This window comes from Hyperoodon ampullatus (genome assembly GCF_949752795.1).
Source record: "Hyperoodon ampullatus genome assembly, chromosome: 10".
NCBI classification, from domain to species: Eukaryota; Metazoa; Chordata; class Mammalia; order Artiodactyla; family Ziphiidae; genus Hyperoodon; species Hyperoodon ampullatus.
This window is the reverse complement of record NC_136923.1, coordinates 44,178,176-44,204,734: the sequence shown is the minus strand read 5'-3', so window position 1 is coordinate 44,204,734 and position 26,559 is coordinate 44,178,176. Positions and strand designations below refer to the sequence as shown.

General features: G+C 52.1%; 1 protein-coding gene across 1 annotated transcript in view; it reads right to left on the bottom strand.

Annotated features, from left to right (window-relative positions):
* Positions 1-307: 307 nt before the first annotated feature.
* The window catches only part of TTC21A (tetratricopeptide repeat domain 21A), a gene marked incomplete at its 5' end in the record, with an annotated part of 31,002 nt that continues 4,750 nt past the window's right edge, over positions 308-26,559 (bottom strand). Inside the window, 25 exons of the mRNA XM_079712514.1 lie at positions 308-340; positions 1,127-1,209; positions 1,295-1,362; positions 1,521-1,641; positions 2,110-2,334; positions 2,419-2,599; positions 2,757-2,918; positions 3,146-3,296; positions 4,062-4,143; positions 4,820-4,930; positions 6,104-6,292; positions 7,735-7,838; positions 8,023-8,161; positions 8,496-8,606; positions 8,705-8,777; positions 9,584-9,822; positions 10,639-10,854; positions 11,063-11,220; positions 13,125-13,254; positions 13,927-14,127; positions 14,286-14,383; positions 18,541-18,733; positions 19,693-19,791; positions 21,691-21,775; positions 24,596-24,753. Of these exons, the coding sequence (XP_079568640.1) occupies positions 1,132-1,209; positions 1,295-1,362; positions 1,521-1,641; positions 2,110-2,334; positions 2,419-2,599; positions 2,757-2,918; positions 3,146-3,296; positions 4,062-4,143; positions 4,820-4,930; positions 6,104-6,292; positions 7,735-7,838; positions 8,023-8,161; positions 8,496-8,606; positions 8,705-8,777; positions 9,584-9,822; positions 10,639-10,854; positions 11,063-11,220; positions 13,125-13,254; positions 13,927-14,127; positions 14,286-14,383; positions 18,541-18,733; positions 19,693-19,791; positions 21,691-21,775; positions 24,596-24,753 (3,372 nt within the window). The 3' untranslated portion in view covers positions 308-340; positions 1,127-1,131. The remainder of the gene's footprint in view (positions 341-1,126; positions 1,210-1,294; positions 1,363-1,520; positions 1,642-2,109; positions 2,335-2,418; positions 2,600-2,756; positions 2,919-3,145; positions 3,297-4,061; positions 4,144-4,819; positions 4,931-6,103; positions 6,293-7,734; positions 7,839-8,022; positions 8,162-8,495; positions 8,607-8,704; positions 8,778-9,583; positions 9,823-10,638; positions 10,855-11,062; positions 11,221-13,124; positions 13,255-13,926; positions 14,128-14,285; positions 14,384-18,540; positions 18,734-19,692; positions 19,792-21,690; positions 21,776-24,595; positions 24,754-26,559) is intronic.

Genomic DNA, 26,559 nt, shown 5'->3' with positions numbered 1-26,559 from the left:
CATTCTACTCATACTAAGTATTTTACTTTATATCAATTATATCAATATGCTTAAAAGTTAGAACCATTCTACGTAACAGCACCCGCAAATTCATGAGTTTGTTGTACTATTTTTTCTATAAGGATGATACTTAAACACATAGTTATTAAACTTTCAAATGTTTGCTGTATATTAGCAGGGATTTGTACCATGATTTGGGATCACAGAGATCTAGTCTAATTTCCTGCCACAGATGGGGACACATACCCAGAGGGGAAGGTCACACAGGGAGATTCTAGGCCTCCTGACTCCCAGTTCAGAGTTCCTTCCCCTGAGGTCAGACTGGCCCATTACTGCCATCCTGCAAAACAGGAAGAGAGGTATTGGGAGCACACCAAAGGTGACCTCTGTCACCCTCTTGCCAGTTACAATTAACACTATTCATCTACACAGGGACCCCTGCTTTTGTCCCCTGAGGTGTTCAAAGTGTTCCTCGAGGAAGAATTAGTTGGTCACTGTCTTTTACTAAAGATGAAGTAGGAGCTAGTTTTTCTTGGGATCTATTTTCCTGCCAGAGGCAAGAGTAATCAGGGTTTGTCCCAAACTGGTAAGGACCAGCAGACGCGGGCTGCAGACTTGGGGACGGGGAGGCAGAATGCATGGACAGAGTGGGCCTGTTTGGGCCCCTGCCAGGGAGGACGCAGGGGGCAGCTTGGCAGAGAGGAGCAGTTGCTTCTTTAATCCAGGATTCTGGGGACCAGACAGGAGAAGAGAGGCTTGTACGGGCCAACATAAAAACATTGAAATAGCTGTAGGGTATTTTTTAAACCACCTCTTTGTTCCCCTTTGGCCTCTGAGAGTCTGGGATAAAAGCGGGGCCCATTAGAAGTTGCCCAGTGAGCTCAGTGGAAGCTAAGCTGGTTGATAGCTTTCTTCCCCAGAGCAAAATTGCTTCTTGTACCTTAAAAACATAAAGCTTTGGGACGTCCCTTAGACCAGATTAGGCATGATTCAAATAAACCACACACAATATAGAAATGGGAAGAATATGTCATTTTCTGACTCCCTTCTCCACTGACCCACTTCCCACCCGCTCCATGAAACTTCTGTAGGTTGATAGTTTCCACCCACCCTGGCTCCTACTGACCACAGCTAGGGCCTCAGAGACCCTTGGGCCTTTTCCAAAATTTCTTCTCTGATTCTGGGGTAGTTGGGGTGCTCCTTGAGGACCTGGGACCGAGAGAGAAAGGGTGTGAAGCACCAGGCAGGGCTCCCTGCCACTGCAGCAAGCCCCCCACCACTGTCGGGGGCTTACATCGTGGCAGACTTCGATGGCCTCCACGAATCTCTTGTCCTTCAAGTAGTTGAAAGCGAGTTTGAAGCCTATCCAGGGGCAGGGAGAATGCAGACAATGGGTGGCACTCCGACGGCCTGAGAACCCCTCTGGTTCCCAGAACAGCCAGAACATAGGCCTTGTGTTGCGGGGTGAGTTTATTGGTCCTCCGGCCCAGCACCCATGCGCGCCTGCCTGGCTGCCTTACCGCTGGCAGGGTTGCCATGATGGCTGTACTTCCAGGCCAGCTCATAGTTGGTGGCTGCGTCCTTGTACGACTGTTCTCTCTCCATGATGAAGCCCATGTACTCGTAGGCCTTGCAGCAGGACTGCAGGGAAAGCCGGTCAGAGCCTCTGCGGAGGGGAAGCCACATCCCATCCCGGTTGGGGCAAGGGATGGGCGGTGGGTGCATTCACCCAAACCACTCGGGGACTCCAGCAGCACCGCCCACTTTGGCGAGGGGTGAACTGTGTACCCTCTTCTCAGCTGTGCCCACTCTGACAGGACCCCTTCCTCCGCAGTGCTCCTGCCCTGACCTGCAAACACCCCTCCCGGCCCCGCCAAACCCTCCCAGCACGCTGCCCCTCGACCCCATGAACCCTTCCCATCTCTCCTCCCCATTCCACGGTCCCCCCTCCCGGACACCGTGCGCCTCCTCTTGCCTTGCTCCGCATTCCCATCCTGCTCTGTGGTCCGTGGGAACCCTCTTGTCCTGCCTCTTCTCATCTCCCTCCTACCCCCCCATCTCTGCCCCCGAAGCCCATGTGCCCCTCCCCCACAGCCGTGCGCCCCTTGCCTTGTTGTACTGCATGCAGCGCCGCAGCAGCTCCGAGGCCAGGTCGAACTTGCCGCCCTGGCAGTAGATGTCGGCCAGCAGGAGCCAGCTCTTCTCCAGGTCCTCGGCTTCGGCTAGCGTCCATGGGGCCTTGGCCAGACGCTTCAGCTGCGTGCGTGCTTTAGGGACCTGCTTCAGCAGCGCGTAGGCCTGTGCCACGGCCAGCAGGGCGGGAATGCTGTCCTTCTGTGCGGGTGGGAAGCAGGTGTTGCCTCGCCCGGCCCTCGGCCTCCCCCCGCCGCCTGCCCACCCAGTGGGCAGCTGGTGCACCTCGGCCTGGGCCATCTCAATGAAGGTGCCCAGCGCCGCCTCCATGTTAGCCTTCTCCCTGGTGGCCAACAGGCACAGGCTCTGCAGCCGCCGCAGCTGGGTCCAGCCCCAGGCCGAGTGCGGGTAGAACTCCTGCAGCAGCTTCTCAGCAGTGCGCACGCCGTGCTGCTCCAACTCCTTCCTGTCGGTGGAGCCGCGGGCATCGGATGCCAAGCCGGAGGGCAGAGGGCGCTGGCCTGCCAGCCTGGCCCTCGCCTGGCCTTGACCCAGAGGCCGCGGGCTCTCTCCGCCTTCCCCCAGGTCCCGCCCCTGCCCTCGCCGGCCAGCCGGGCCCTCACTTGCTCTCAGTCACCAGGTTCTCGAAAGCCTCTCCACCCACGATCTCGTTGTCTGGGTTCAGACAGATTTGCACCATGTAGTAGGTGGCGCTCTGGCCCCAAGTGCTGTCCTTGCGTGCTTTGTTTAGGAACTTCAGGGCTTCGTTGGGTTGCCCTATGTGCCTATAGTGGAGGAGAGAAACACCAAGAATCAGACAGGGAAACTGAGGCCCGAGGAGTACAGGGACACACAGGGGTCACTCTGTGAATCTGCACAATGCAGGGGCAGGATCGCTGGTCTCCCTGCTTCCTGATCTGGAAGCTGAATTTCTGCTTCCCTAGCAAACGCCAGCATGTCCATTAGGGATGGCCTCCTGCACATAACTGCCAACATACCCACCCCAACCCACCAGCAGTAGATGCCTCTGCAGTAGTTGAACCCTGGCTCCAAAGACACCCGGCTGGACACCTTCTTGGCCAATTCAAAGAAGGCAGGGGCGTCCTCAAGTTTGCCACTTCTTCGTAGCAGATCGATTAGTTTGTTCAACACAGGAAAATTGTCTAAAACAAGAGAGCAGAAACCTTCAGGCTGTGATAACCAATAGCTGAATCAGGCAGGGAGAGGCAGAGAGGACCAGGAAACACTACCCGTCTGGGCTGAGCAGGGGCAACCCAGTGGCTCCAGTGTCTCCACTGAGACACAATAAAGTAGGTACTCTTATTGTTCCCATTTACAGATGAGGAGACTGAGACACAAAGAAGTTAAGTAATCTGCCAAAGGTTACAAAGCTGGTAAATAGAAGACCAGGATTCAGACCTAGACAGTCTGGCTCCAGGACCCGAACTCCTAATAGCTGTGATTGCTGGGTGACTCTGCTGTGGGCCTGGCTTGGGCTCCACCCTGAGCCTCGTGTCTGGCCCCTTCCCCAGCAAGAAGCAGTGGTTTTATGTTGCAGTGAGTGGGAATGGAGCTACACGTCAGGGGAGAATTTCTAGCTACCTCTAGGTGGCTCTGACCTCAAAAGGGGACTTATGTTGAGCCCCAGTGTCTATGATTTGGGGATAGACAGGCTGTCTTGGGTCCAGTGCCAAGCACTGCCCCGCCTGAGACCAGGAACTGGCCCCTTGGACTCGGGAAGGGCCAGCACGTTCCACTGGGCCTTTATCAGTTTCCTGCCTCTCTGGGAACAATCAGAGAGGAGGGGGCTTCCTCTGCCCAGTCAGGAAGGAGGGGAGAGGGCCCACCCTTCTGGGGGGAGAGCAGCCCTTGCTTGGTGGGAACCGACACAGGCAGTCTCAGTGGGTAGGCTCGATGCAGGCAGTTACCTGGCGCTTTCTCCAGGACTTGGTGGTAGAGGTTGATGGCAGCTTCGTATTTCTGTTTTCTAAACATCAGGTCAGCCATCATCTGTCAGAAAACACGCGATGCTGGGACAGCAGTTTGCATGGGCATGGCAGGGAGGCTGTCGTGGGAACGGGGTGGGTAAAGAGGGAAAGCAGGAGAGGATTTCCGAGGTAGCCTCTCTGGGCGCTGGGAGAAGCTGCCACAGGAGGAGCCGAGAAGGCGGGGCAGCCTGGGACGGGGAGCGGGGGGCAAGGATGGAAGTAGGAAGGAAAGGCTGGAGGTAGACATGCGAGGAGCTAGGCCCTCCACCCCCGTCTGAGAACTACCAGCTCCAGGCAGCGAGGTGGAATGGGGGCTCCCCACCTCCGCTGGGGCAGCCCTGAAGGTGGTCTGGGTGACAGGGTGGAGAGGGGCAGGACTGGGGATGGCTCTTCCCACACACTTCCCGAAGCCCCAGGAACCTGTCCCACCCCTGCCTTCAACAGTTGGGTGTGGTTTCCCCCGGAGTGAATCAGCCTCACCACCTCCCCTCATATTGGCCCGGGAGGTCGCTGCTGCCCCCTGCTGCCAGCCCGCCCCTCCCATCCGAAGGGCAGCGGGTCCAGTGCTGAGTCCTTCTGCCCGACAGCCCCTCAGGGCCGGGTCAGCCGGGCACCTGGGGTTACGGGGTTAGGAAGCAGCCCGCATGCGGTCGCAGGGACCCTGGGGAAGGCAGAGAAGAGGGCCCGGAGCCTCTTACCATGGAGGCTGTCTCATGGTTCTTCTCGGTCTGCAGGAGGATGGCACAGTGCTGCTCGCATAAGTCCAGGTGGCCCTGCAGCAGGTAGAGCCGTGCCAGCTCCAGCACCACCTGGACAAGACCAGATACAATAACTAACCAATGCACATCATGGGAAAGCTCAGGGACCGATGCCTTGTTCTCTCACACCCAAGTTCTATCAGCTGTGCCTTCCAAATATGTCTCTGATCCCCTGGGATGGTGTCTCTGGCTTTCCCCTTCTCCCACTCAATACTCTAGTCACACCGTGCCTTTTACTAACTAACCGCTGAGAGGCAGGGCCTGGTTTACTCATACTCATCCTTCAGCTTCAGGTCCGACCTCATCTCCTCTGGGAAGCCCTCTGTGCCCCAGACACCGGGACAGGTACCCCTCTTCTGAGCTCTCGCAGTGTACTGAGCCCCATGCAGGTATCACATGGTATGAGAACTGCATGTGTACTTGTCTGTACCCCATGCCTGAGGGCAGTCTATGGCCAGAGCCCGTGTCTTGCCCCACTGCATCTCCAGGGCCTAGCTCAGTACCTGGCTTGCACATATTGGGAATCTGTTAAATGAGAGCATATTAAATAAATGAATGGGTCTGTCACTAGGCTCTTCATCTACCCTCCGCCTGTGAACTCCAGCCACCATTCCCTATCTGAAGCCACACCTCTCACAAGACTTTAAACCTCCTTGGAAGCTTAGCCTGGGCTTCATGTCCAAAGAGCCCCCAGCAGCCACACTCTCATTGTCTCTCCATCTGCAAGGGGGACCTGAAAAGGGCAGACTTGCAGCACCTTTCAGCAACACCTTCCCCACTCCACCCTCCACAAGTGGCTGTCCAAAGCGAGGCTTCCAGGGGACTTCCCTGGTGGTCCAGTGGTTAGGGCTCCGTGCTCCCAAAGCAGGGAGCCCGGGTTCGATCCCTGGTCAGGGAACTAGATCCCGCATGCATGCCACAACTAAGAACCCGCGTGTGGCAACTAAGACCTGGTGCAGCCAAATAAAATAAATAAATATTAACAAACAAACAAACAAAAATAACAAAGCGAGGCTTCCAGTCTTGCTCCGAGGGCTGTGGTGGGTGAGGGCCCTGGGGTCAGCTGGAGCAGGCCCCCCTGGCACCAGGGGTCTGTGCCCCTTGCAGGGAGGCACAGAGAAGGAACTGGCCTCCGTCCCTAGTCAGGGAGCTCTGCGAGGCTTCGTGCCCCAAGAGAAGGAAGAGGGTCTCGCTCTTGAGGACCCCCCTTATTTCAATCCCCACCTTATTGTCAATGGGTGAGTAGGAGAGGGCATCTTTGTAAGACTGCACTGCCTTGGCATACTCCTTCTCTGCCAGGTAGTACTCCCCAGAGTGGATGCAGATGGAGGCTGCCAGTTGCTTCTGGGAGGGGATCATTTCTGGTTGCTCCAGGGGAACACGCTTCAGGATCCGAGACTGGAGGTCCATGGCCTTGGGAAAGCAGTAAACTCTGCATCAGAAACCCAGAGCCTGATGTGCCAGATCTCAGGCCAGTTCACAGCAAGTCCCCAAGCTCTCAACTCAGGGCCAGCTGTCTTAGCAAGGGCATCTCAAGTGCCCTTGAGCAAATCTGGGTCACTCTGGACAGGCAGGGCCACTGGCTGAGTACCCAGGGGGTGAACTGGCACTGCCTCTGGGGCAGGAGCAGAAGCAAAGGCACTCAAACAAAACACTCTATTGTACTTGACTTGTTTACCTGTTTCCATCACACCTTGGTACTCACTGTGTCTAATTTGCTTCAGGTGTCCTACAGGCTAGGACAAGCACACCGTAGGTATTCAACACAGGCTGTGTTTTGATGGGTGCATTTGTTCTGAATACTGCCCTGCTGGGAACTTGAGGCGGCCCCCACAAATGTCCATGACATACAGTGATCAAGTGAGTAACCAGAGAGCATTGGGGCAAGAGGAAATGAGGATGCCAGGGTTAAGTTTTGGGAAGTGGGCACAGATCAGCCCCAGGTTCCTTAAGGGCCAGACTGAGGAATGGAAATCCAGAGGGAAACAAGGGGATAAGTCACCTCAAGCAGTCCGAGATGTTCTACAACCACAGAATACACCCCAGGGGCAAGTGCCAGGCCATACCCTTGGGTAGAAAGAGTGAAGGGGTGGAAAGGATGGCCAGGAGTCTCCCAGCAGGAGACTTTGGGCTGGGACAAGCCAAACCTGGTTCAAATCTCAGCTCTACCACTTACTAGCAGTATGACTTTGGGTACAATTCTTGACCTCTTTGAGCTTTATCTGTTAAATAGGAATGTCACAGTGCTTAGCTCAAAGGGCTACTGTGAGAATTAAATAAGAAAGCAAAAAGCCTAGTACAGAACTCAGCACAGAGCATTCAATGCATGGGAGCCTGCTGGCATTATCTATTATTATCACCACAAGCATCCTTGAGGACAAAGGCACTGTCTTATGCCCTGCATTCTCCAGCCCAGCCCAGGCGGGCTTAGAGCACTTCCGTGCACAATCAATAAAAGAGCAAGGCTGGGCTTCCCTGGTGGCGCAGTGGTTGACAGTCCGCCTGCCGATGCAGGGGACGCAGGTTCGTGCCCCGGTCTGGGAGGATCCCACATGCCGCGGAGCGGCTGGGCCCGTGAGCCATGGCTGCTGAGCCTGAGCGTCCGGAGCCTGTGCTCCGCAACAGGAGAGGCCACAATGGTGAGAGGCCCGCGTACCGCAAAAAAAAAAAAAAAAAAAAAAAAAAAAAAAAAAAGAGCAAGGCTGGGGGGATAAATGCAAGGTGGAGGTCGGAGGTGTAAACTAGATCCTCTTTTGAGGACCAGGCCTGGAGCCTTCCAGGCCTGCAGTCCTATCCTATCTTCAGCTCCCATCAGGAAATGGCAGATAAAGAGCTTGAGTCTACTTGTCAATTACCTTGTTCAAAGTGTCCATCACATCTTCTTTCTTATGGCTCTTGTAAACCTTTGCCAGCAAAAGCAAGCACTTGACAGCATTCATCATGGATGGGATGTCTTTGACTGCAAAATGGAAACTCAAAGTAGCGTTTTCTGGCCCCTGGGAAGCGGGGGCTGGGGGAGGATGGAGGCTGGGTTCAGCGCCCCAATCGGTGCCGGCCCCCTGCCCCACTCTGCAGGAGAAGAGGGTGCGGGCCGGGGGCAGTCTGTCTGCTCGAAGGCTAGGGGAGTGAGGATGCTGACTCACCAAAGTCATGATCCAGTGCCTGCTTCAAAACTTTTTCTGCTTTGTTGAACTTCTTTAACTTCAGGAGCAGTTCAGCCAGATCGCAGCACAGAAAGTCCTGTCCGCTAATCTTCTGGGCGGCCTCATAATAATTAATCGCCTTAGTGCGCACAGGAAATATTGGCATCAAGTCTGGTTTTACTCGCGAGCACCTCACACCGTGTGCACACCGCCCCACTCCCCGCCGCAGCCACCGCGCCTGTGTGCCCCTCCAGATCACAGAGGCCTCAGATGCAAAGGCCTCCCTCCTGGCTCAGGGCCCGAGCCTTAGCCTTGGCAGGTGGTGGTGGGGGGTGGGGAGTTGCTGAGTCCTCCCCTTGGCACCCTGTTCAGCGGGGTCTCCCCTCCCACCCAGCCTCCCACCCATGCACCCTCCTCCATCTTCCCTGCTGGGCCGGCCCTCCCCACCCCTTCCCACCCCAGTCCAGCCTGACCTTGGTGTACTGGTGGGTCTTCACGTAAGCTTGCCCAATCCTGCTGATCAGGGATGCGTCGTGTGGGTTCTTTCTGTAGGCCTCGTCGTAGACCTTGAGGGCCTTCTCGGGCTGGTGGGGAAAGGGTCCGCAGTCTCTCTCTTCCCTCTCACTGGAGAAGTAAGTTTGTGGGGGGGGCCACTTGGTGAGGTCATGAGACCTTCACTCACCTCCTGAATGTTCATGAAAGCATCACCCAGGAGCAGGCTGGTGTGAGGGCCAGGCAGATGTTCACAGAGCTCCCTGCAAAAGTAACCCAAACCTTAGCTCGGCCCTGTGCATTCTTCCTATTCCTGAATCCATCTCCTCTTCTTTCCCACTCATTCTGGCTGACGTTCTTTCATTTACTCATTCATTCATCACTCAGTACTTATTGGCTCAGATGAGGCATGGTGCTAGCTCCCTTAGTTCAGCCTCTCCTCATCTGTCATCTGGACCACAGCCGGCATTTCCACCCACTGCTCTGGCCTCCGCTCCCAAACCCCCAGACCCCTCTTCATGAGGCAGCCTGCTCTTTCTAAACCTCCAGTGTGACCATGTCACCCCACTGCTTATTGGTTTGCCACTGTTCTTGGCATCACCTCCCCTTCCTCCTGAATTGCCTCGATAGAGTTTTGCCTGAGGAAGGGGACCAGGGAAGTGCCCTTGAAGTCCCAATGTCAAATTGTAGAGACAGTAACTTGGGGCTTCCAATCCCTGCTCTCCGTCCTCCTTCACTCACATTGGTACATCTAAGTCACCGAACATTTCCTCAAGGACAGGCAGAGCCAGGGGCCGGGGCAGAACCATGGTTCCCACCAGGACGTGATCCATAACGGGGGGCAAGCAGGGCTCAGGGCAGATTCACCCCTGTATCCTCACAAGTCAGCCGCAAGCTGGTCTGCCGGACCTATCATACTCAAATTCTAACCCATGGGAAATTCCCTACTTTCATCAAACACACTCTGAGGACACATTCTGAAGACCCAGGGTGAAGAAGACAATCTGGAGAAAACACTCCCTGAGATGCCACTGGGGCTGGGGCTGTCAGTGCACTGCCCAGGGCTCACCGGTAGCACCCGATGTAGAGGTGGACGTCCTTGCGGGTCTGCAGGTAGATGCTGGCCATCTTCTCCTTGGCCTCCGTGTAGCAGGGCTGCTTGGGCGTGATGTCCCTCAGAATGCTCAGTGCCAGGTCCACGTTCCCCTTGCTCAGGGCCAAATCCACGTTGGCGATGGTGATGCGGATCTCCTCCGGCGTGCCACTGAACTCGTTGATAGTGTCCTGCATGACCTTAGTGGCCTCGTGCTAAGACATGGGAACCCAACAGACCCTCCATTTTCCGTCACCCACCACTCCTGGAAGCCAAGGAGAGGATGGCCCACCTCCACCTCAGAGCAGCAGGAAGGAGAGAGAGCCCCTCGGTATCCAGGGCCACTGTTCCTGGAGGGCAGGGCCAGCTGAAGGGCACAAAACCCCTGACTGTAAGAACTTGTTCCCGAGCATCTCAAAGTCTGTTGGTGATTCCTTCCTATGGGAGACCTATGGACGCCTCTCCTTGTACCTTCCTGCTTTCAGTCAAAGATATTTTAACGTTATGGTATTGGGCACATAAAGGTCTATTCGAATTATATCTTCATTGTATAGGTACCCTTGATTATTCTAACAAAGTTACTCTCTTTGCCCATTTTGGTGCTTCCTGCCTTTGCCCAGCCAGACCTTCCAAGGTCCCAGGGCTGCCTCATACAGTTGAGCAGGTTGTACACTGCAAAACTTCAAGGGGATGTAACTGGCACCTACCGGAGCTGTGCATTACCCAACCTGCACAACCACCTGTGGTGGCCCTGGTGGGCCTGTGTGCTCCACCTCCCTGAGATCCTTATAGGGACAGTGATGTAGGCAGGGGGCAGATCATGCACGACTCAGTAGGGTTTGGAGTTTATCTTGAGGGCAATGGGAGCCACTGAAGCCTTTTAGGTAAGGGAGAGGGATGCTCCCAGATGAATAAAGGCTCAAATAAAGCACAAGGAGACATCAATCAGAATTAAAGAGCCTTGTTCCCAGGCCTACCCTGGACCTCCAGCATGCCCCAGCACCAAGGGGAGAGAGCAGCGCATTTCTTACCAGCTCCCCATTCATCCGGAGAGCATCTGCCAATTCCAGTAAGATGGACACCCGCTCGCTGGGCCGCACAGAGGGCCCATGGAACTTCTTGCTTTCTTCCATCTTCAGAATTGGTAACTTTATGATCCTCCTCAGTGCCTTTATGGCTTCTGGGTAGTCTCCAGACTTGTTGAGGGCCCTGGCCTTGATGAAGTGGTAGAGGGGGTGGTCTCGGACCTAGAGGAGCATAAGCAAAGTGTGGGGCTCCAGCTCCCAGAGGGGAGAAGGCCACAGGAGCCCACTGAGCCTGCCCCTGCCTCTGGGCCAGCAGAAGGGGCTGAGGGATGCAGGCAGCTCCTGAGGCTGCTCTCCGGAAACAAGTGGGGGCTGACGCTAGCTGGGCTGTGGGATGCTGAGCAGGTGACAGGGCATAGGGCACCCCCACCTGGAAGTTGTAGCTGACGCCCAGCTCCAGGCAGTGGGAGCACATGGCAAAGTTGCCCTGAGCCAGGTAGATCTGAGACATGAGGAGGCAGGCGTCCACGGAGGTGGGGTCCAGCTCCAGGCAACGCTGCAGGGTGCTCTGGGCATTCTCGAATTCTCCTAGAAATAAACAAATCTCTACATCCAGGGCTCCTTGGGACTCTCAGGACCCACTATGTAAAGGCAGAAGGAATTTTACGTGTCCTGTTACCCAGAAATACCCAAGTTGGGTATTTTATCCAGTTCTGTTCTGCTTGACTCAGAGGTTTCTTCCTAAAATTAGAACTACGGTTTTCGCCTCGACCCAGACAAAAGCCAGGAAATTCAAACCTTGGTGTGACACCTCCCTTCTCTCTGTACCCTCAGGGAGATGGCTAAGTTACTTCACTGCTCCATCTGGAAGCTCAGGGGAACACTGAAGTCTCGATTCCCACACCTAAGAGCAGAACAAAATCTAATAATAACAGCAACCATAATAGCCACAACTTAAGAAGCACCTGCTCTGCGCCAACATAGGCAGAGCACTTGAGAAAGGCTGGTTTAATGTCTGCCCAGCCCTGCAAGGTTGGTATTATGATGCAGGACCGAAACTTCAGTGATATAGGTCACTCAGCTTGGAAGGGAAAAAGTCAGTATTTAAATCCAGGCCTATCCAGGCCTATCGGCTCCTGAGGCTGAGCTCTGAATGCCTTGGCACGTTGGGGCTAAGAGGCCTCCCTGCAGCCAGGCTGGTCCTAAGCAGGCGGCAGTGGCAGCCCAGGAATGGGGTACAGTGAGCTGGGGGGAGAGCCCTCCTCCCTCTGCAGCCAGGTCCCTCAACAGCTCCTGCTTGGGGGGCATCACCAGCTGGTGGGGAACACCTGCTTCTGGGTCCCAAACTCCCTGCTCCTTCCCTTGTGCTGCAGAAACGTGAAGATGTCACCATGACAACCTAAGCAGCTGGAGACCTTGCTTTGTCCCTAAAGGTGCTGGCAGCTGCCAGCACCCCTGTGTGTATGTAGGGGTGGGGGCGGTTTCTGCCCTCCCCTTGTACCCAGGAGACCTTCAAGAAGTGGGTAAACCTGGCAGCCGGATGAACACTAGGAGGACCGAGGATGAAGACCGGGGAGCTCTGGACAGAGTGTAACCCACACAATGCAGAGCCAGGGGACACAGGCACGCCACGGCATTCTGGAGCCTTTGGCAGATGGGGGTGAAAGGCTGCAGGGAGCAAGGACTTCGGAGAGGACAACAGACCCCCACGGAGGGTTCTCCCCCTCTTTCCCTCTCCCTCCAGAATCTCGGCCTTGAGATGGGACAGGATGGATGGGGACTGTTCTGGCTGCTGGAGGCTCTGAAAGTCTAATGGTACAGGGTCTCCCCTCCTCACAAGGCCTTCCTGACCACCTTTTAAAAACTGCAACCCTGGCACCCCCACACGCCCTCCCCGGCTTTCATTTTCTCCATTGCACAATCGTGCCCTAACAACAATACTACATTTACTGTCCAAGTCCCCTTACTAGAACACAAACTCCACAGTGGAACTTTTGCCTGTTTTGAGTACTGCTGTCCCCCAGGATCAGAGCAGTACCAGCACGTAATCAAGTTCAGTGACTATTACCTGGCACAGATCAAGTAAGCCAGGGGTCCCCAACCCCTGGCCACGGACGCGGCCTGTTAGGAGCCAGGCCGCACAGCAGGAGGTGAGCGGCGGGCCAGTGAGCAAAGCATCCTCTGCTGCTCCCCATCGCTCGCATTACCGCCTGAACCATCCCCCCCACCCCGCTTCTTCGTGGAAGAAAAACTGTCTTCCACGAAACTGGTCCCTGGTGCCAAAAAGGTTGGGGACCGCTGAAGTAAGCTGTCAGCAAAAGGGCGGGTTGGAGAGACCCCTGCTGGTGAGGAGTCAGGAAGGTGTCTGGGGGTTAGAGGCTGGAAAGAGTGGGCCCGCCTCCTGAGGGTATGTGTGTGTGGACTACCCCAGGCAGGGAGCCTGCGGACACTCACCCAGGGGCCCTGCCGGCCATGAGGACCCACAGGCTCACCTGAGAGATACTTGACCTGGGCCATCACATACAGCGGGTCGATCAGGGCTGGTGCTGCTTTGACTACAGGATTCAAGATCACAGAGACTTGCTTAAGAAGTGGAGACACAATCTGGCCTGGTGACCGGGGCTGTAGGAACACGGGGGTCTGGCTGTGCGGTTTGCCCTATTCCAACGGAGACTCCTGGAGTGCTCAGAAAACACTCTCGCAGTGTTTTACTTTTTTCCACATGTGTATACCATCCACTCTGTACCACCTAGTGCAAGAGCATCAGCTCCCAAGAATAGGGACTTTCTTTTGTTCACTGTTGCATCCCCCCTACCTAGCAGGGCATCTGGCACATGGTAGTGCCTTCAATAAATATTTGTGGAATGACATTACAAGGCACTGGGGGAATATTAAGGCGTATGAGATATGATCCTTGCCCACAAGGAATCCTGACTGTCTGGGAAAGCCAGACAAACAAGAAAAGACCAACATACTTCTTAGAAGACGTCTGGCAAAAAGGGAGCCCAGTTCTTCTCTAGGATAAATGCAGACAGAGGGGCCAGTGCCCTGCTCTTCCAAGTGCGGTACCGGGACCAGCAGCATCGGCATCACCTGGGAGATGCAGGGCTTGTGCCCCACTCCCTGGCTGATTGGTGTGCTGCATGTGCAAGTGTGAAAAGCACTGGGCTCCCCAACCGCTAGAAGCTCAAGCACCCTGGTGACTTGCTAGGTAGGTCCTGCCTCCATCCAGATCTGTCCTCAGGACCAACCCCGCTCCCACCCCGCCGCCATGAAGATGCACTCTCCTCTAACCTGCTTGGGGCAGAAGACCAAGTACTCCTTGGCGATGCAGACCAGGAAGAGGGGATCAAGCCTTTCAAAGTACTCGGAGCTCAGGGGGAGGGACTGCCTGCTGGAGAAGTGCAGCTCAGCCGCTTCCTTCAGCAGTGCTGTGGCCTCCTGCTCTCCCTTGTGCTTCTTGGAAGCCAGGAGGGCTTGGAGGAAAACCAGCACCTGTGGGAGGCAGGCCCAGGTCTTGGAAGCAACACCCTCTGCGCAGAGTTGCCAGAAGCCCGGGCTGTCTTGGGTGCTTTACTGGAAACTGGGGGTGGGAGGAAGGCGGGGCGGGGGGCACGATCTTGGAGCAACCCCAGCACCCAGAGAGCTCTGACCTCGGACTTCCCAAGGGACTGCTGCACCTCCTTCAGGAATTCCAGCTGGTGCTCAGCCTCTTCCAGGTGGCCGTCTAAGATCTGGCACCAGATGACCCCTGGGATGGGGCAAAACTAGGATGAGCAGCCAGCTCTGCAGCAGAGCCAGCAGTCCAGCAGGCCAGAGGCAGGGATGGGAGGGTGGATGGCAGGGGCCCTTTCCGACATCTTCACAAACTTAAGAGTGGCACATACTCACGGTAAAGAATTCAAATCATAAGGCAAGGAAAACATCCCTAGCTCATGTTCTGGCTAACTGTGTCTCTCTCTAGAAAGAATCAACATGAACAGTTTGGGGTATACGCCTCCAAACATCTTTTGAAACATTTATATGTTATTAGCGTATACCATGTTTTCCCATCAGTTCATATAAATCTACCCCATTCCCTTTAATCATGACATAATATTCCACTGTGGATGTAACCGTTTATTTAACTACTGCCCTACTGAAGGACTCCTCATTTTACATTTAGTTTGTTTTCACTGTTTAAATACTACAGTGCCATGGTCTACATTTGTGTGTGTTCTAGTTCCTGAAGTAGAGCTGATGGGTCAAAGGGCACGTATATCTAAAACATTGATAGATAAGGCCAACTTGTCCTCCAAGGATATCTGAATTAATATTCCTGCCAAGAATTTGAAAGTGTTCTTTCTTTCCTCACAACCTCACAAACATGCTTCACTCTTTACCAGGTTAAAGAGTGAATAGTAACTCATTTTAATTCACATTTAAAAAATTTTTTTAGGGAGAATGAACATCTTTTTATATATTTAATGGTCTTTTCTACTGTGAATTTCCTCCTGATAGCTTTTGCCTGTTTTTCTTTGGATGGATTTCTCTCTATATAAATATATATATATATTTTTCTCTTTATTATTTATATTCTCTTTATATATAGTCTTTGTTACATTTTCCATTAGTTTGCCTTTTACCTTTTAACTATTTTATTGTGCCTTTTGCCATCCATTAGTTATAAATTTTTACATAGTCAAATTGATCAAATATTTTCCTTTACAGCTTCTGAGTTTGTGGTTAGGCTTAGCATCCCCCAGGAAACCCAAGTCCAATTTAATTTTTATGTTTAAATACCTAACTCATCTGGAATTTATTTTTGAGGACAGTGTGAGATGGGCATTTACCTTTATTTTTTTCATAATGGAGAGTCAGGTGTCCAATCACAAGTTCTTGAAACTCTATGGGTTTGAAATGTCATTTATATCATAAGACCTGTTTCTATCCCATTTATCTATTTGTTTATTCCAGTGTTAGCCTCAAAGTGACTTAACTGCTTTTTTTAAAAAAGCATTTAATATTTATTTATTTATTTATTGCTACGTTGGGTCTTCGTTGCTGTGCGTGGGCTTTCTCTAATTGCGGTGAGCAGGGGCTACTCTTTGTTGCACAATGGCTTCCCATTGTGGTGGCTTCTCTTGTTGTGGAGCACGGGCTCTAGGTGCACAGGCTTCAGTAGTTACAGCATGCGGGCTCAGCAGTTGCGGCACTTGGGCCCTAGAGTGCACAGGTTTCAGTAGTTGTGGTGCGTGGGCTTAGTAGTTATGGCTCGCAGGCTCTAGAGCGCAGGCTCAGTAGTTGTGGCGCTTGGGCTTTGTTGCTCTGTGGCATGAGGGATCTTCCTGGACCAGGGCTCAAACCCGTGTCCCCTGCGTTGGCAGGCGGATTCTTTTTTTTTATTTTTTTTTTATTTTTTTTTATTTTTTTCTTTTTTTATTAGTTTCTGCTTTATAACAAAGTGAATCAGTCATACATATACATCTGTTCCCACATCCCCTCCCTCATGCATCTCCCTCCCTCCCACCCTCCCCATCCCACCCTCCCCATCCCACCCCTCCAGGCGGTCACAAAGCACCGAGCTGATCTCCCTGTGCTCTGCGGCTGCTTCCCACTATCTATCTACCTTACGTTTGGTAGTGTATATATGTCCATGCCTCTCTTTCCCTTTGTCACAGCTTACCCTTCCCCTTCCCCATATCCTCAAGTCCATTCTCAAGTAGGTCTGTGTCTTTATTCCCGTTTTACCCCTAGGTTCTTCATGACATTTTTTTTTTTTAAATTCCATATATATGTGTTAGCATACGGTATTTGTCTTTCTCTTTCTGACTTACTTCACTCTGTATGACAGACTCTAGGTCTATCCACCTCATTACAAATAGCTCAGTTTCGTTTCTTTTTATGGCTGAGTAATATTCCATTGTATATATGTGCCACATCTTCTTTATCCATTCATCCGATGATGGACACTTAGGTTGTTTCCAGCTCCGGGCTATTGTGAATAGAGCTGGCAGGCGGATTCTTAACCACTGCACCACCAAGGAAGTCCAGACCTAACTACTCTTGTTTTGAGACATGTTTTGATATTGGGAGGACAAATCCCTTCTCTTTCTATTCTTCTTTTACAAGATAGTCCTTGGTCATTTTGGTGCAGTTATTTCTGTCTTCCTAATCACCAAATTTGTTTTCAATTATATCCATCCCACTATTTGGCTCATCTATGGAATTTTTTACATTGCAATAATCATATTTTAAATTTTCAGCAACTCTTTTTTGTTCTCTGTATTTTTTCCAAGTAGCATGTTCTTTACTTACTGACATAATACCCTCTAGAGCCAGGCAACATGGGAGGTGTTTGGGGGAAAAAGTCTTTTCTGTATCTGGCCTTAACTTTGCTCCTCAGAGGGGCACTACTTTGCATGTTCCACTTGGTCCCTTTTTCATACTGCTAGTAGATTTATAAATGGACAAGCGTGATGAGTATTAGCATCTGGGGCAGATTTCCCAAATTGTTAAGGTCACTGATTTTCCCGGACAGGCCAGATAAGATGGATGAATCCAGGACACACAAGAGTGGGCTCGGCCTGGGCTGGAGTGTGTGGATTTCCCTTTTGGCTGATCGGCTGGGGATCTCCCTTGAATGAGGAAGTGGGGAAGGACTCAGCCTGGTGGAGGAACATTTCAGGGGATTTGCCTATGTGCCAGGCATCCAAGTCTTTTGGTCCTTCATGTCCCTGATGGTGGTGGGACATCATGGGGCGGGGGGCTCTGTTTTGCTCCCTCCTACCCCACCACCTGGTAAGACCCTCCCTGATCCCATTCTCTGGCCCTCAATAACCCTCCTGTTATCTCAATGACTACCCTATGGCATGTTTTGCTCCCAGCCTCTGGGGACCCTGAGCTTATGTTTTTAAAATTTTCTTTTTCCTGGAGCCCTCTGGGGAAAGCTGATCTACTCATTTCTTTAGCTGCCCCAACCCATGTTGGCTTATGGGTTTCGAGACCTGCTTGGAGTTTCCATTTGTTGGATGCAATCTGCTTTATATCTTCTAAAAATGAGAAGTCCTTCAAAGTTCCTGGTCCACCTAAGGCACCTTTCCCTGTTTCTGGGGCTGCTACAGGGACTCATTATCTTTTTAAAAGGTCGCCCATGACTTTTGTGGGATTTGGGGAGGGAGGAAGAGGCGATGACAGATGAGTCAGCCTGACGTATTGAACCAGAAATCAAGACCAATCACTTGGATTGTTTTTTTGATTGTGCCGCACAGATGAGGAGCCTGGAGTGTAGATAGAAGTGACTTGCCCACGACTCCTCAGAGCCAGGGCAAGAAGCCAGCCTGCCTGGAGCACTGGTCATGAGGCTGCCCCCACTAAAATCAGACACTGCTGCTTCAGGATTCACCAGAGACCACAGATTTGAGGGCTTTGTGTAAAAATGAAAATCGGGCTCTGGAAAATTCATTTGACATTTAGATAAAGTGGGAGGGAAGCACTGGGACAGACAGGGAAGTAAAACTCTCAAAACTGCTCGCTCTGGTGGCCTTTCAGCTCAGTGGCCTGAAGAGGGAGGTTCTACAGAGGTGAGGCTAGAGGCTTTGGGGAGGGGTGCTCTGGCAGTAGAACCTTCTCCCACACTGGCCTGGTGAGGCCTGAGAGGAGGCAGGGCTGACTGAGCGTAATGGGCTGGGTATGGCTATTGGAGGTCAGCTGTAGATCAGAATGGCTTTGACCACTTTCGAGAATTCCTGTTGCATCTATACTTGTAGATTCGTGGACAGGCACCCCATCATACAACGCAGCCCCAAACTCACACACACCCTGGGGAGAATGCTTCCCAGCCCACTCTCTTCTGGATCCACGGCGGCCACCCTGCTTGGCTCCCAGCCCCCGCCCTACCACCCCTCGCCCTGCCCTGCCTGCACAGACCAGTCAAGGCAGCCATGCTGCTCTCGTCCAGTTTCATGGCCTCTGAGTACCACAGAGATGCCTCCTTCACTTGGTCCTGCAGGATGAAGAGGTAGCCCAGCTCTGTGGCCACATGGGCGTAGGAGGATGTGGCCATGAAGGTTCGCTCGAGGAAGCTACACACCAGCTGCAGAATCGCCTGGTGCCTCCCAGACTGCAAGGCACAGACACGGGAATGGGGAAATCAGTCAGGCCAGCCTGTCTGAGCATGGCCGTGTCACTTTGGTGGGACTAGGGGGTGCTCAGGAGAGCCCAAGAGGTACCCTGTGTCCAGGCAGCTGGGTCCGGGTAGCTGTCCACCTCCCAGAGAACCCCCCACTGGCCACATCTGTGGAACCTGCCTCCAGCCGCAGGCCCTCTGAGGGACCCAGCCCCTGTCTGGCCATAGTCATTGGTCCAACGAGTCACCAGGAGGTTTTTCACAAATTGAAGTTGCATGAGAGAAACTCTTTGTGTCCCACTGATGGAAAGTGGCTCTGAAGGCTGCGAGCAGCCACTTTCCCTGCCACGCATGGAGAATAAGGCAGAGAGAATCAGACATAGATGTGGAGGACAAGAGGGTATCCCAGTGGCATTCGACTCCCCAGAGCTGCCCCTGTTCTTATGGCAATTCCTTCTAGTAAATCTGGCTCTGGGGCTCAAGGGTCTGACAGAGACAGATTATTTGGCAGCCTGGTCTGTTTGCACTTTGCCTGGCGTCAGAGAGGCCTAGGCAGGCCAGCCTCACCAGGGCTCTTCCACAGAAAGAATGTGGGAGTCCGGTGCTCCAGCACCCTGAGGCTAGAGCTGGGCATTGCTTTGCTGTACCACAGCTGTGCCACTGCCCTCTTTCCCCAAACAAGGCGCCTCCCTCTCTGAAAGCACTTCTAGACCTCACCTCCGTGATCTTCATAGCAACTTTGAAGGACATGTAGGTGCAGGCTTCAGAGCCCACAATTCAGTGATTGGCTGGAGGCAGGCAGTGGCCCCGGGGTCTGGGCCACCAGCCTGAGAGGCCAAGTTTAAGCCAGAGGGGGAGGGGCAGGGTCCTCAGGGAGCTTCCAGGGAGTACAGGTCTCCCCCGGGGAACATAACAAGAAGCACTCATTCAGAAACCAGGGAGTACCTTCTTACCAGTCTGCCCACCACAAGAATTTTTTTAAGATGGAGGCTTGGATTTTGGGGCTCTCTTGTTTCCAGCGCCTTAATCAGATTTCTAACATGCTCGACAGCCTACAAGAACAAAACACAATGTCAAAGGCAGTATATAAAAGGGGAGTGGGGCAGAGGTTCTCAACTGTGGCTGCCCATGAACACCAGCTGGGAGATCTTAAAAACACCCAGGCCCCCAAGCCAGCTCCAGAGATTCAGAGTTAATTGGCCTTGGGCGGGCCCAGGCTTCAGTATTACTTCGGAGCCTTATTGGCAGAGCTTTCAGGAACATTATTCATCCCAGAGCTGGCACTGCCGCTTTGTTCATGAATCTGTGAAGAGCAGCTGCCCTTTGGGACACCCCCAGGCAGGGCCAGGAGCCACCTGTCACGGTGCCCACACCACAGCCCACCAGGCTGGCGGCAAACCACCTGGGCTGGCCCAGGAGCAAATGGTCAGGGCAGGTCCCTGGCCCCAAACCCCTGCTCCATTTTGACGTGAGTCACCACATTGGCGCCTCTCTGTCATTCCAGTGGATGCTCCCAACGACCCTGTAAGTTATTGTAACTATAGATACCCGAATTTTCCAGTCCAGCAGATGAAGGGTCAGAAAGGTTAGGTCATTTGCTCAAGGTTACCCAGCCAACGAGGTGGCTGACTGAGTCCAAAGCCTGTGTTCTTTCCAGTGGACTCTTCTGCCCACTCTCTATGTGGGAGTAGGGAGTTTTTAGTCCCCAGCTGCAAAGAAGTGCCAGAAGAGAAGCCCGGGGTAGGGTGGATCTTTTCTGCAAGACAAGAACTGGACAGCCTGAGCTGGGGCGAGGGGCAGATCCCAGAGTTTGAGATGGGAATGAAGGAGAATTAAATGCTAATTGCCCTTGGGCCTAACCTTCAGGCCAGGCCTTAGGAAGGCCTGCCCAGGGCTCTGGGGTCTCAGGGAGCGGAGGACATGCCTGTTCTCTTATTCTGACCTAGAGACAGTGGTAGAGCCCTTTTCGAGGGTTCCTCCCAAATACGAGCGGTGCCCTCCACCGCACCTCACCCCACAAAATCCGTAATTTCAGAGCTGGCCAGAAGGAACCAGAAACTTCCTCTTCCCACCATGACCCCTTAGAGCCTCTTGATTTGTCACCCTCCCCACAGAGGCAATGTCTTTATTCAGAAGGCAGGGTTTTAGATGAATACACAGACTCTTTTTGAAAATAAGAAGCTGTCTGGGCATGGAGGTTTTCATTAAGAATTCTAGGTGCTTCTGATTGGATGTGAGGGCTCTTTGGGGTTTCTTTGGAAAACTACAAGGCCTAGGAGCAAGTCTGGGGCCAGGTACTGCCTGGTATTGTCAATACCTGAGCAATTCCAACCATTCCCTAAAAAAAGGCATTTCCTGAAATATGAAACACAACGGTGGGGAATTCCCTGGTGGCTCAGTGGTTAGGACTCAGCACTTTCACTGCCGTGGGCCTGGGTTCAATCCCTGGTCATGGAACTAAGATCCTGCAAGTTGTGTGGTGTGGCGAAAAAACAAACAAGAAAACCCCAAACAAACAAAAAACAAAAAACCCCCCACCACAACCATGACTTCTATCAGGTAACATGGAGCAAATTATTGTAGTACACTGGGCACTGTTCCCAGTTGTCCCATCTGTCATCTTAGTCCTTATAACAAGCTCATGGAGTGGGTGGAATTATCTCCATTTTACAGATGAGCATCCTGGGGCTCATTCAGGTGGAGACACCTGCCCAGGGTTACACAGGGAACATGTGGCAGAACCAGAGTTAGCCTCACTGCTGCCCTTTGGAACTGTGTGGCTCAAAGACCAAACCAGATCAGACCTCCCTGGCAGGGAGTATGGAGGAGGGGGCAGGGAGCTGAGACCCAGGGAGCCCCCTCCAATGCCTTGGGGGTGGGAGTGCTGTGAGGGGTCCCTCCTTGGCTGTGCTGGTTTCAAGGCGTAACTTATGAGTCTTGAAAGAACTTACTGTGGTTATGTTTCCTTTTCTTGCAAGCTCATGCACAGCTAGAATTTGGCAGGCATCAATATTGCTTTCATCTTTTTCTAGGATTCTGAAATAGGAAGAGGAGCCACGTGAATTGAGAGTGTTCAGAGGCAAGGCTAGGAAGATGTGGTGGCAACTTCTGATTGTCTCCTAACATCCATTCTCCCTTTCTCCTTTTAATAATAGAACCCCCAAACTGTTGGGGCACGGGGCTACCGGAAAAGACTACATTTCCCAGCCCCCCTTTGGAGCTCAGGTGTGACCATGTGATTAAGTTCTGCCCAATAGAATGCAAGCGGAAGTGCCCAGGGTATATCCAGTGGTGCCCCTACAGCATGCCTTCCATTTCTTCTCTTTCCTCCTTCCTGCTGGTTGGAATGTGGATCATGTGAGCAACATCTTAGGAACAGGATAGCAATGAGAGAGAAGGGGCCTGGGACCCTACAGAGTTAAGCTGTCATCCTAGCCCTGGCCCACCACCCAAACTTTTCTCTGAGAAAGGAATAACATCTTATGTTATTTAAGTCACATATTTGGGGGTGTCTTTGTGACAGAAGCCCATTATGTCCCAAATAGCACAGGTATGACCGTGGTACCAAGGTCCGGGGGGCCAGAGAGGTGCTTGGGGGGCAGTCTGCAGCTGTAAGATGGAAAGGAACCTTGGTTTCCATCATATGTCCTTGGGAAGATGCAGCTCCTGATCATATTGTGGACTTTTCTATATTCTGTTTCTTTTCTTTTATTTTTTGGCCACACCAAATGGCATGCAGGATCTTAGTTACCCAGTCAGGGATCGAACCCATGCCCCCTGCACTGGGAGCATGGAGTCTTAAACACTGGACCACCAGGGAAGTCCCAATATTCTATTTCTTTACAGGAAATTTCATATTTTTCAGCCTGATCAGGGAATGGCCCTCCTGCTTAATTGATGGTTACTCTAATTGACATATAAAATTCCAACACGATTAGGCACAGTCAACATTCAAAGACTTCTAAGCATTTATGATGATTTTGAAGGCACTGTGAACCTCATAATTTGGAAATTAAAAAAAACTTTTAAAAGACGAATGGACTAAAAAAGAATCAGAACGAATGTTAGAAAATTCTTAGAACCAAAAGATACTGAAGATACTACTGAAGTATCCAAATGTGTAGATACTGTTAAATGGTACCTCTAGGGACATTCATAGACTTAAGTGCTTATCTTCTAAAAGAAGATTGAGAATGGCCAGGCACCCAACTCAAGAGTCAGACAATAACAACAGAGTAATTCCACAGGAGGTAGTTGGCAGAAAATAATAAAGAGCAGAAATTAATAAATTAGGAAACAAAGATAATAGCATCAACGAAACTCAAAGCTGGTTCTTTAAATGAAAGAGACAAATTATTTTAGTATCAGTGGAGAAAAATAAGAGAGAAGGAAAAAAATAAACAATTTTTAGGGCTGAAAAGAGAAACACACCTACAGAGAGCAGAGATTTAAAGAGCAATGGGGGAGGGGCTTCCCTGGCAGTCCAGTGGTTAGGACTCCGCGCTTCCATTGCAGGGGGCATGGTTTTGATCCCTGGTTAGGGAACTAAGATCCTGCAGGTCCCATGTGGTGTGGCCGGAAGAAAAAAAAAAATTAAAGAGCAATGGGGGAACTCTATGAGCTGGGAAACCCTCCGTGAGGGAAGGCGTCGGGTGTTGGATTCAACCCATTGGCACCAAACACCATCTCCCTGCAGGTGGATGTGGCAGGGCCTGGGCAGGGAGGCCATACACATTCAAGGTTGAGGCCTTCAGCCAGGTGTTTCCAGGTATCCTGTGGGCCCAAGGCAGAGCCTCCAAAGCAAGCTCTTGACCTAGCTCCTGCCAGGGACCCCGGCCAGGTGTCAACTGTGAGAGAGGGCTGCTGAGGACCTGCCCAGGACTGGCACAGGCTGGAATCACTTTCAGTTTCCTACCAGTGCCTCTTTCTGAGACTCAAATTCCAGCTATCATCAGAGGAGTTATCATCCCTCCACAGGGAAGGAAGAGGTATGTTTGTGTGTGTTTTTTTTTCTTCCCCACACACAATTTAGTAAAAACTTGTAGTGGTGACTCACGGTCACTCAGAAAAAAATATAGTCCACTAACTCTTTTTAGGAAGAAAATTGGTACTGTACGTTTTAGGATTACTGTGATAAAAATAGTTAAAGCGTTAGAGGTTAAAGAGATAAGCTTCAGTTATCTAGAAAATTCCATTCTACAAAACCCTCCATCAAACATCCCTCCCCTGAAGCCATCTTTATCTCTATTCACAGTGAAAGTGCTTCAGGATCACCCTATACTTGACGTCTGGCTTCCATAAATCCGCATAACTCCTGAACCCTAGGCTGTCTTCCAGATGCACTCAGCTTGCTACTAAAGTCTTCTCTCAGGCAACAATGACCTTTGTCCCCTGAAGTTTTTATTAACGCATATCACACCCACAGTTTTTAAAAGTAAATAATACAGTAGTCCCTTTCTCCCTTTACTCTCCCCTCCCCACCACTCCTCAGAGACAACTGCTGTTTACCCTGTAACTCTTGTTGCTTTGGGTTCCTTTGGTAGCTCCCTCCATCTCACTCCTAAACACTATGCTTAGACCTCTTGATAGGCCTATTTCTTGATTCTTCCACTGCAGGTCTCCGCTGCCGGCTTCCCACTATGACAGGTAAGTGTCTAGTTCACGTCCATCCTCCCTCTCCTCCCCCACCCCCAATGTCATAATGTCACTATTCATAGCTCCTGCTGACAGTACTGACTTTTATGTCTTACTCCATCAAGTACACAGCATCTCCCATCTCACCTCCGTGTAAGATGGGAACGATTAGCCCCCTTGGCTAGCAAAGGAAGGAAATAGCAGGTTGGCCCTGCCCCTCACCTGTGTCCTGTTTCTACCGTCCGCTCCCAGTCCTGCCGAGCCAAGAACAGCCGCATCTTTAGGACCAAGGCTGGCAGGAAACTGCCCCAGGCGACGGTGATCTGGTTCACCACCTCCAGGGCCCCCCAGTAGTTCTGCAGCATCATGAAGTACGTTGCCTGTCGAAAGCCAAAGAAAAGAGCCCCACTGGTGCCCACGAAGGATGGTGTCAGGGTCCCCACTAGGACAGGAGCAGAGCCTGACATGTGGGCAGGAGCCATCACTCAGAGTGACAAATCAGGGTCCACAGCGGTCTTAGCTTCCTTGACAGGCAAGGCAGGGGCTCCAGGAGACAGCTGAGCCCTGAGCAGGCCTGGGACAGAGCAAGGTCATGGGAGGGACCCCCTAGCGGAGAAGCTGGGGTTGCTGGGCACCTTCCAATTCCACATATGGCCCATCATTTCCCATTCACTTTCCTAAAATTCACCACTGAAAACTGCTCACTGGGCCAGTGCAGCAACTAGGAGTCGGTTAGGGTTTGCAGCTCCAAGTCCTCCATCTCCTGGCAGCCTGGACCATGGCGCCAGCAGACCCCTCCCCACGGCAAGCCTGCGGTGCTTTTTCTTTCTCAAGGCACACCGGGCTGGGGTCATGGCCTCTGCAGGCAGCCAGCCACCAGGCTCTCCTGGGTGAGTCATGACACAGATGCCTGAGGGGCAGAGGGCAATGCTCCCAAAAGGCTTGAAATTGGACTCCGAAAGGGCGGCTTCAGTTTACAGTAACCCTCCATTAAGAGACTTATTAAAAACAAGAGGAGGATTATTCTAAATAAAGATACATGCATAAACGTGTTCACTGTAGAACTCTTTGTAAGTGTATAACTAGAAACAATCTCAATATCCAAACAATAGGAGGCGGGGTTGGCAAATTACATTAGGCCCACACAACGGGGGCCTGGCTTTATGCAGACATTCAAAATGACACGTGCTTATGATATAACCTTACATGAAGAGAAAGACCAAACGGTAAGATGCCCTATGATTACAACTATATGAACTACCTACACTATCTCCCACCCCATGGTGGGTGCTGTGTGTGACCTCCTTCAGGAAAAGGGGAGTTGGCCGCTGACAGCTCTCGGGGGAGTCTCCCTCCTGGGATCACCCGTGGCTGCAGGGAGCTGCCTGGTACCAGGTCACACACCTTCCCGAGAGGTAGGTCACACACCTCCGCGAGAGGCAGGTCACACAGTCAGCATCTTGTCAGTGAGGGAGTCAGTGAAGGGCCATCCCAGCACCATAATTCCAAGCAGAGCTGGCTGAGGCCTTCACTGGAGCTGCCTCACAGCCCAAGTTCTCCCTCCTGCTTCTTTCACTTTCTCCACAAGTGTTGGTCCCAAGGGTACAACCTGCTAAACCTCCTGTGTGATAACCTCATGGCCTCTGCTCCCCAGAAAACCACCGAAGGCACACCCCGAACCAATGCGTAGAAGAAGGACTCAGAGACATGGCCCTAAAATGTTAACATGGGTTGTTCGGGGGTGGTAGGGCTAAGGATGCCATTTTAAATCACCTTTTGACCTTCTTAGACTTCTGGTTTTTTAATGAGTAAGTATTCATTTTATAAGAAAGGATATACAAACAGAAGAGGATAAGAGGATGGTTTTTCCCTCATAGATTGATTCAATGAGGGCCACATCAGAAAAAGGAAACAATTTAAATTAAGGTCAGAAAATACAAAACACATACCTCCCTTCTCTTATGGCCAACGAAGTGAATTTAACAGGTGAGATGAGAAAGTGTGAAAGAAAGATGCACAGAAAAGGGGCAGTGGGTGAAAACAAAAGGCAAAGAGACAAAGCCTGCCAGAGTCAAGGGAGTCTAGCCCCCAAGAAGACCCCACACAGGCAACAGAAACTCAAGACTGGGCAGGAAGCAAAGAGGACTGGAGCAGGCCCGGGGCTGTTCTGAGTCCCTGATGCTCTC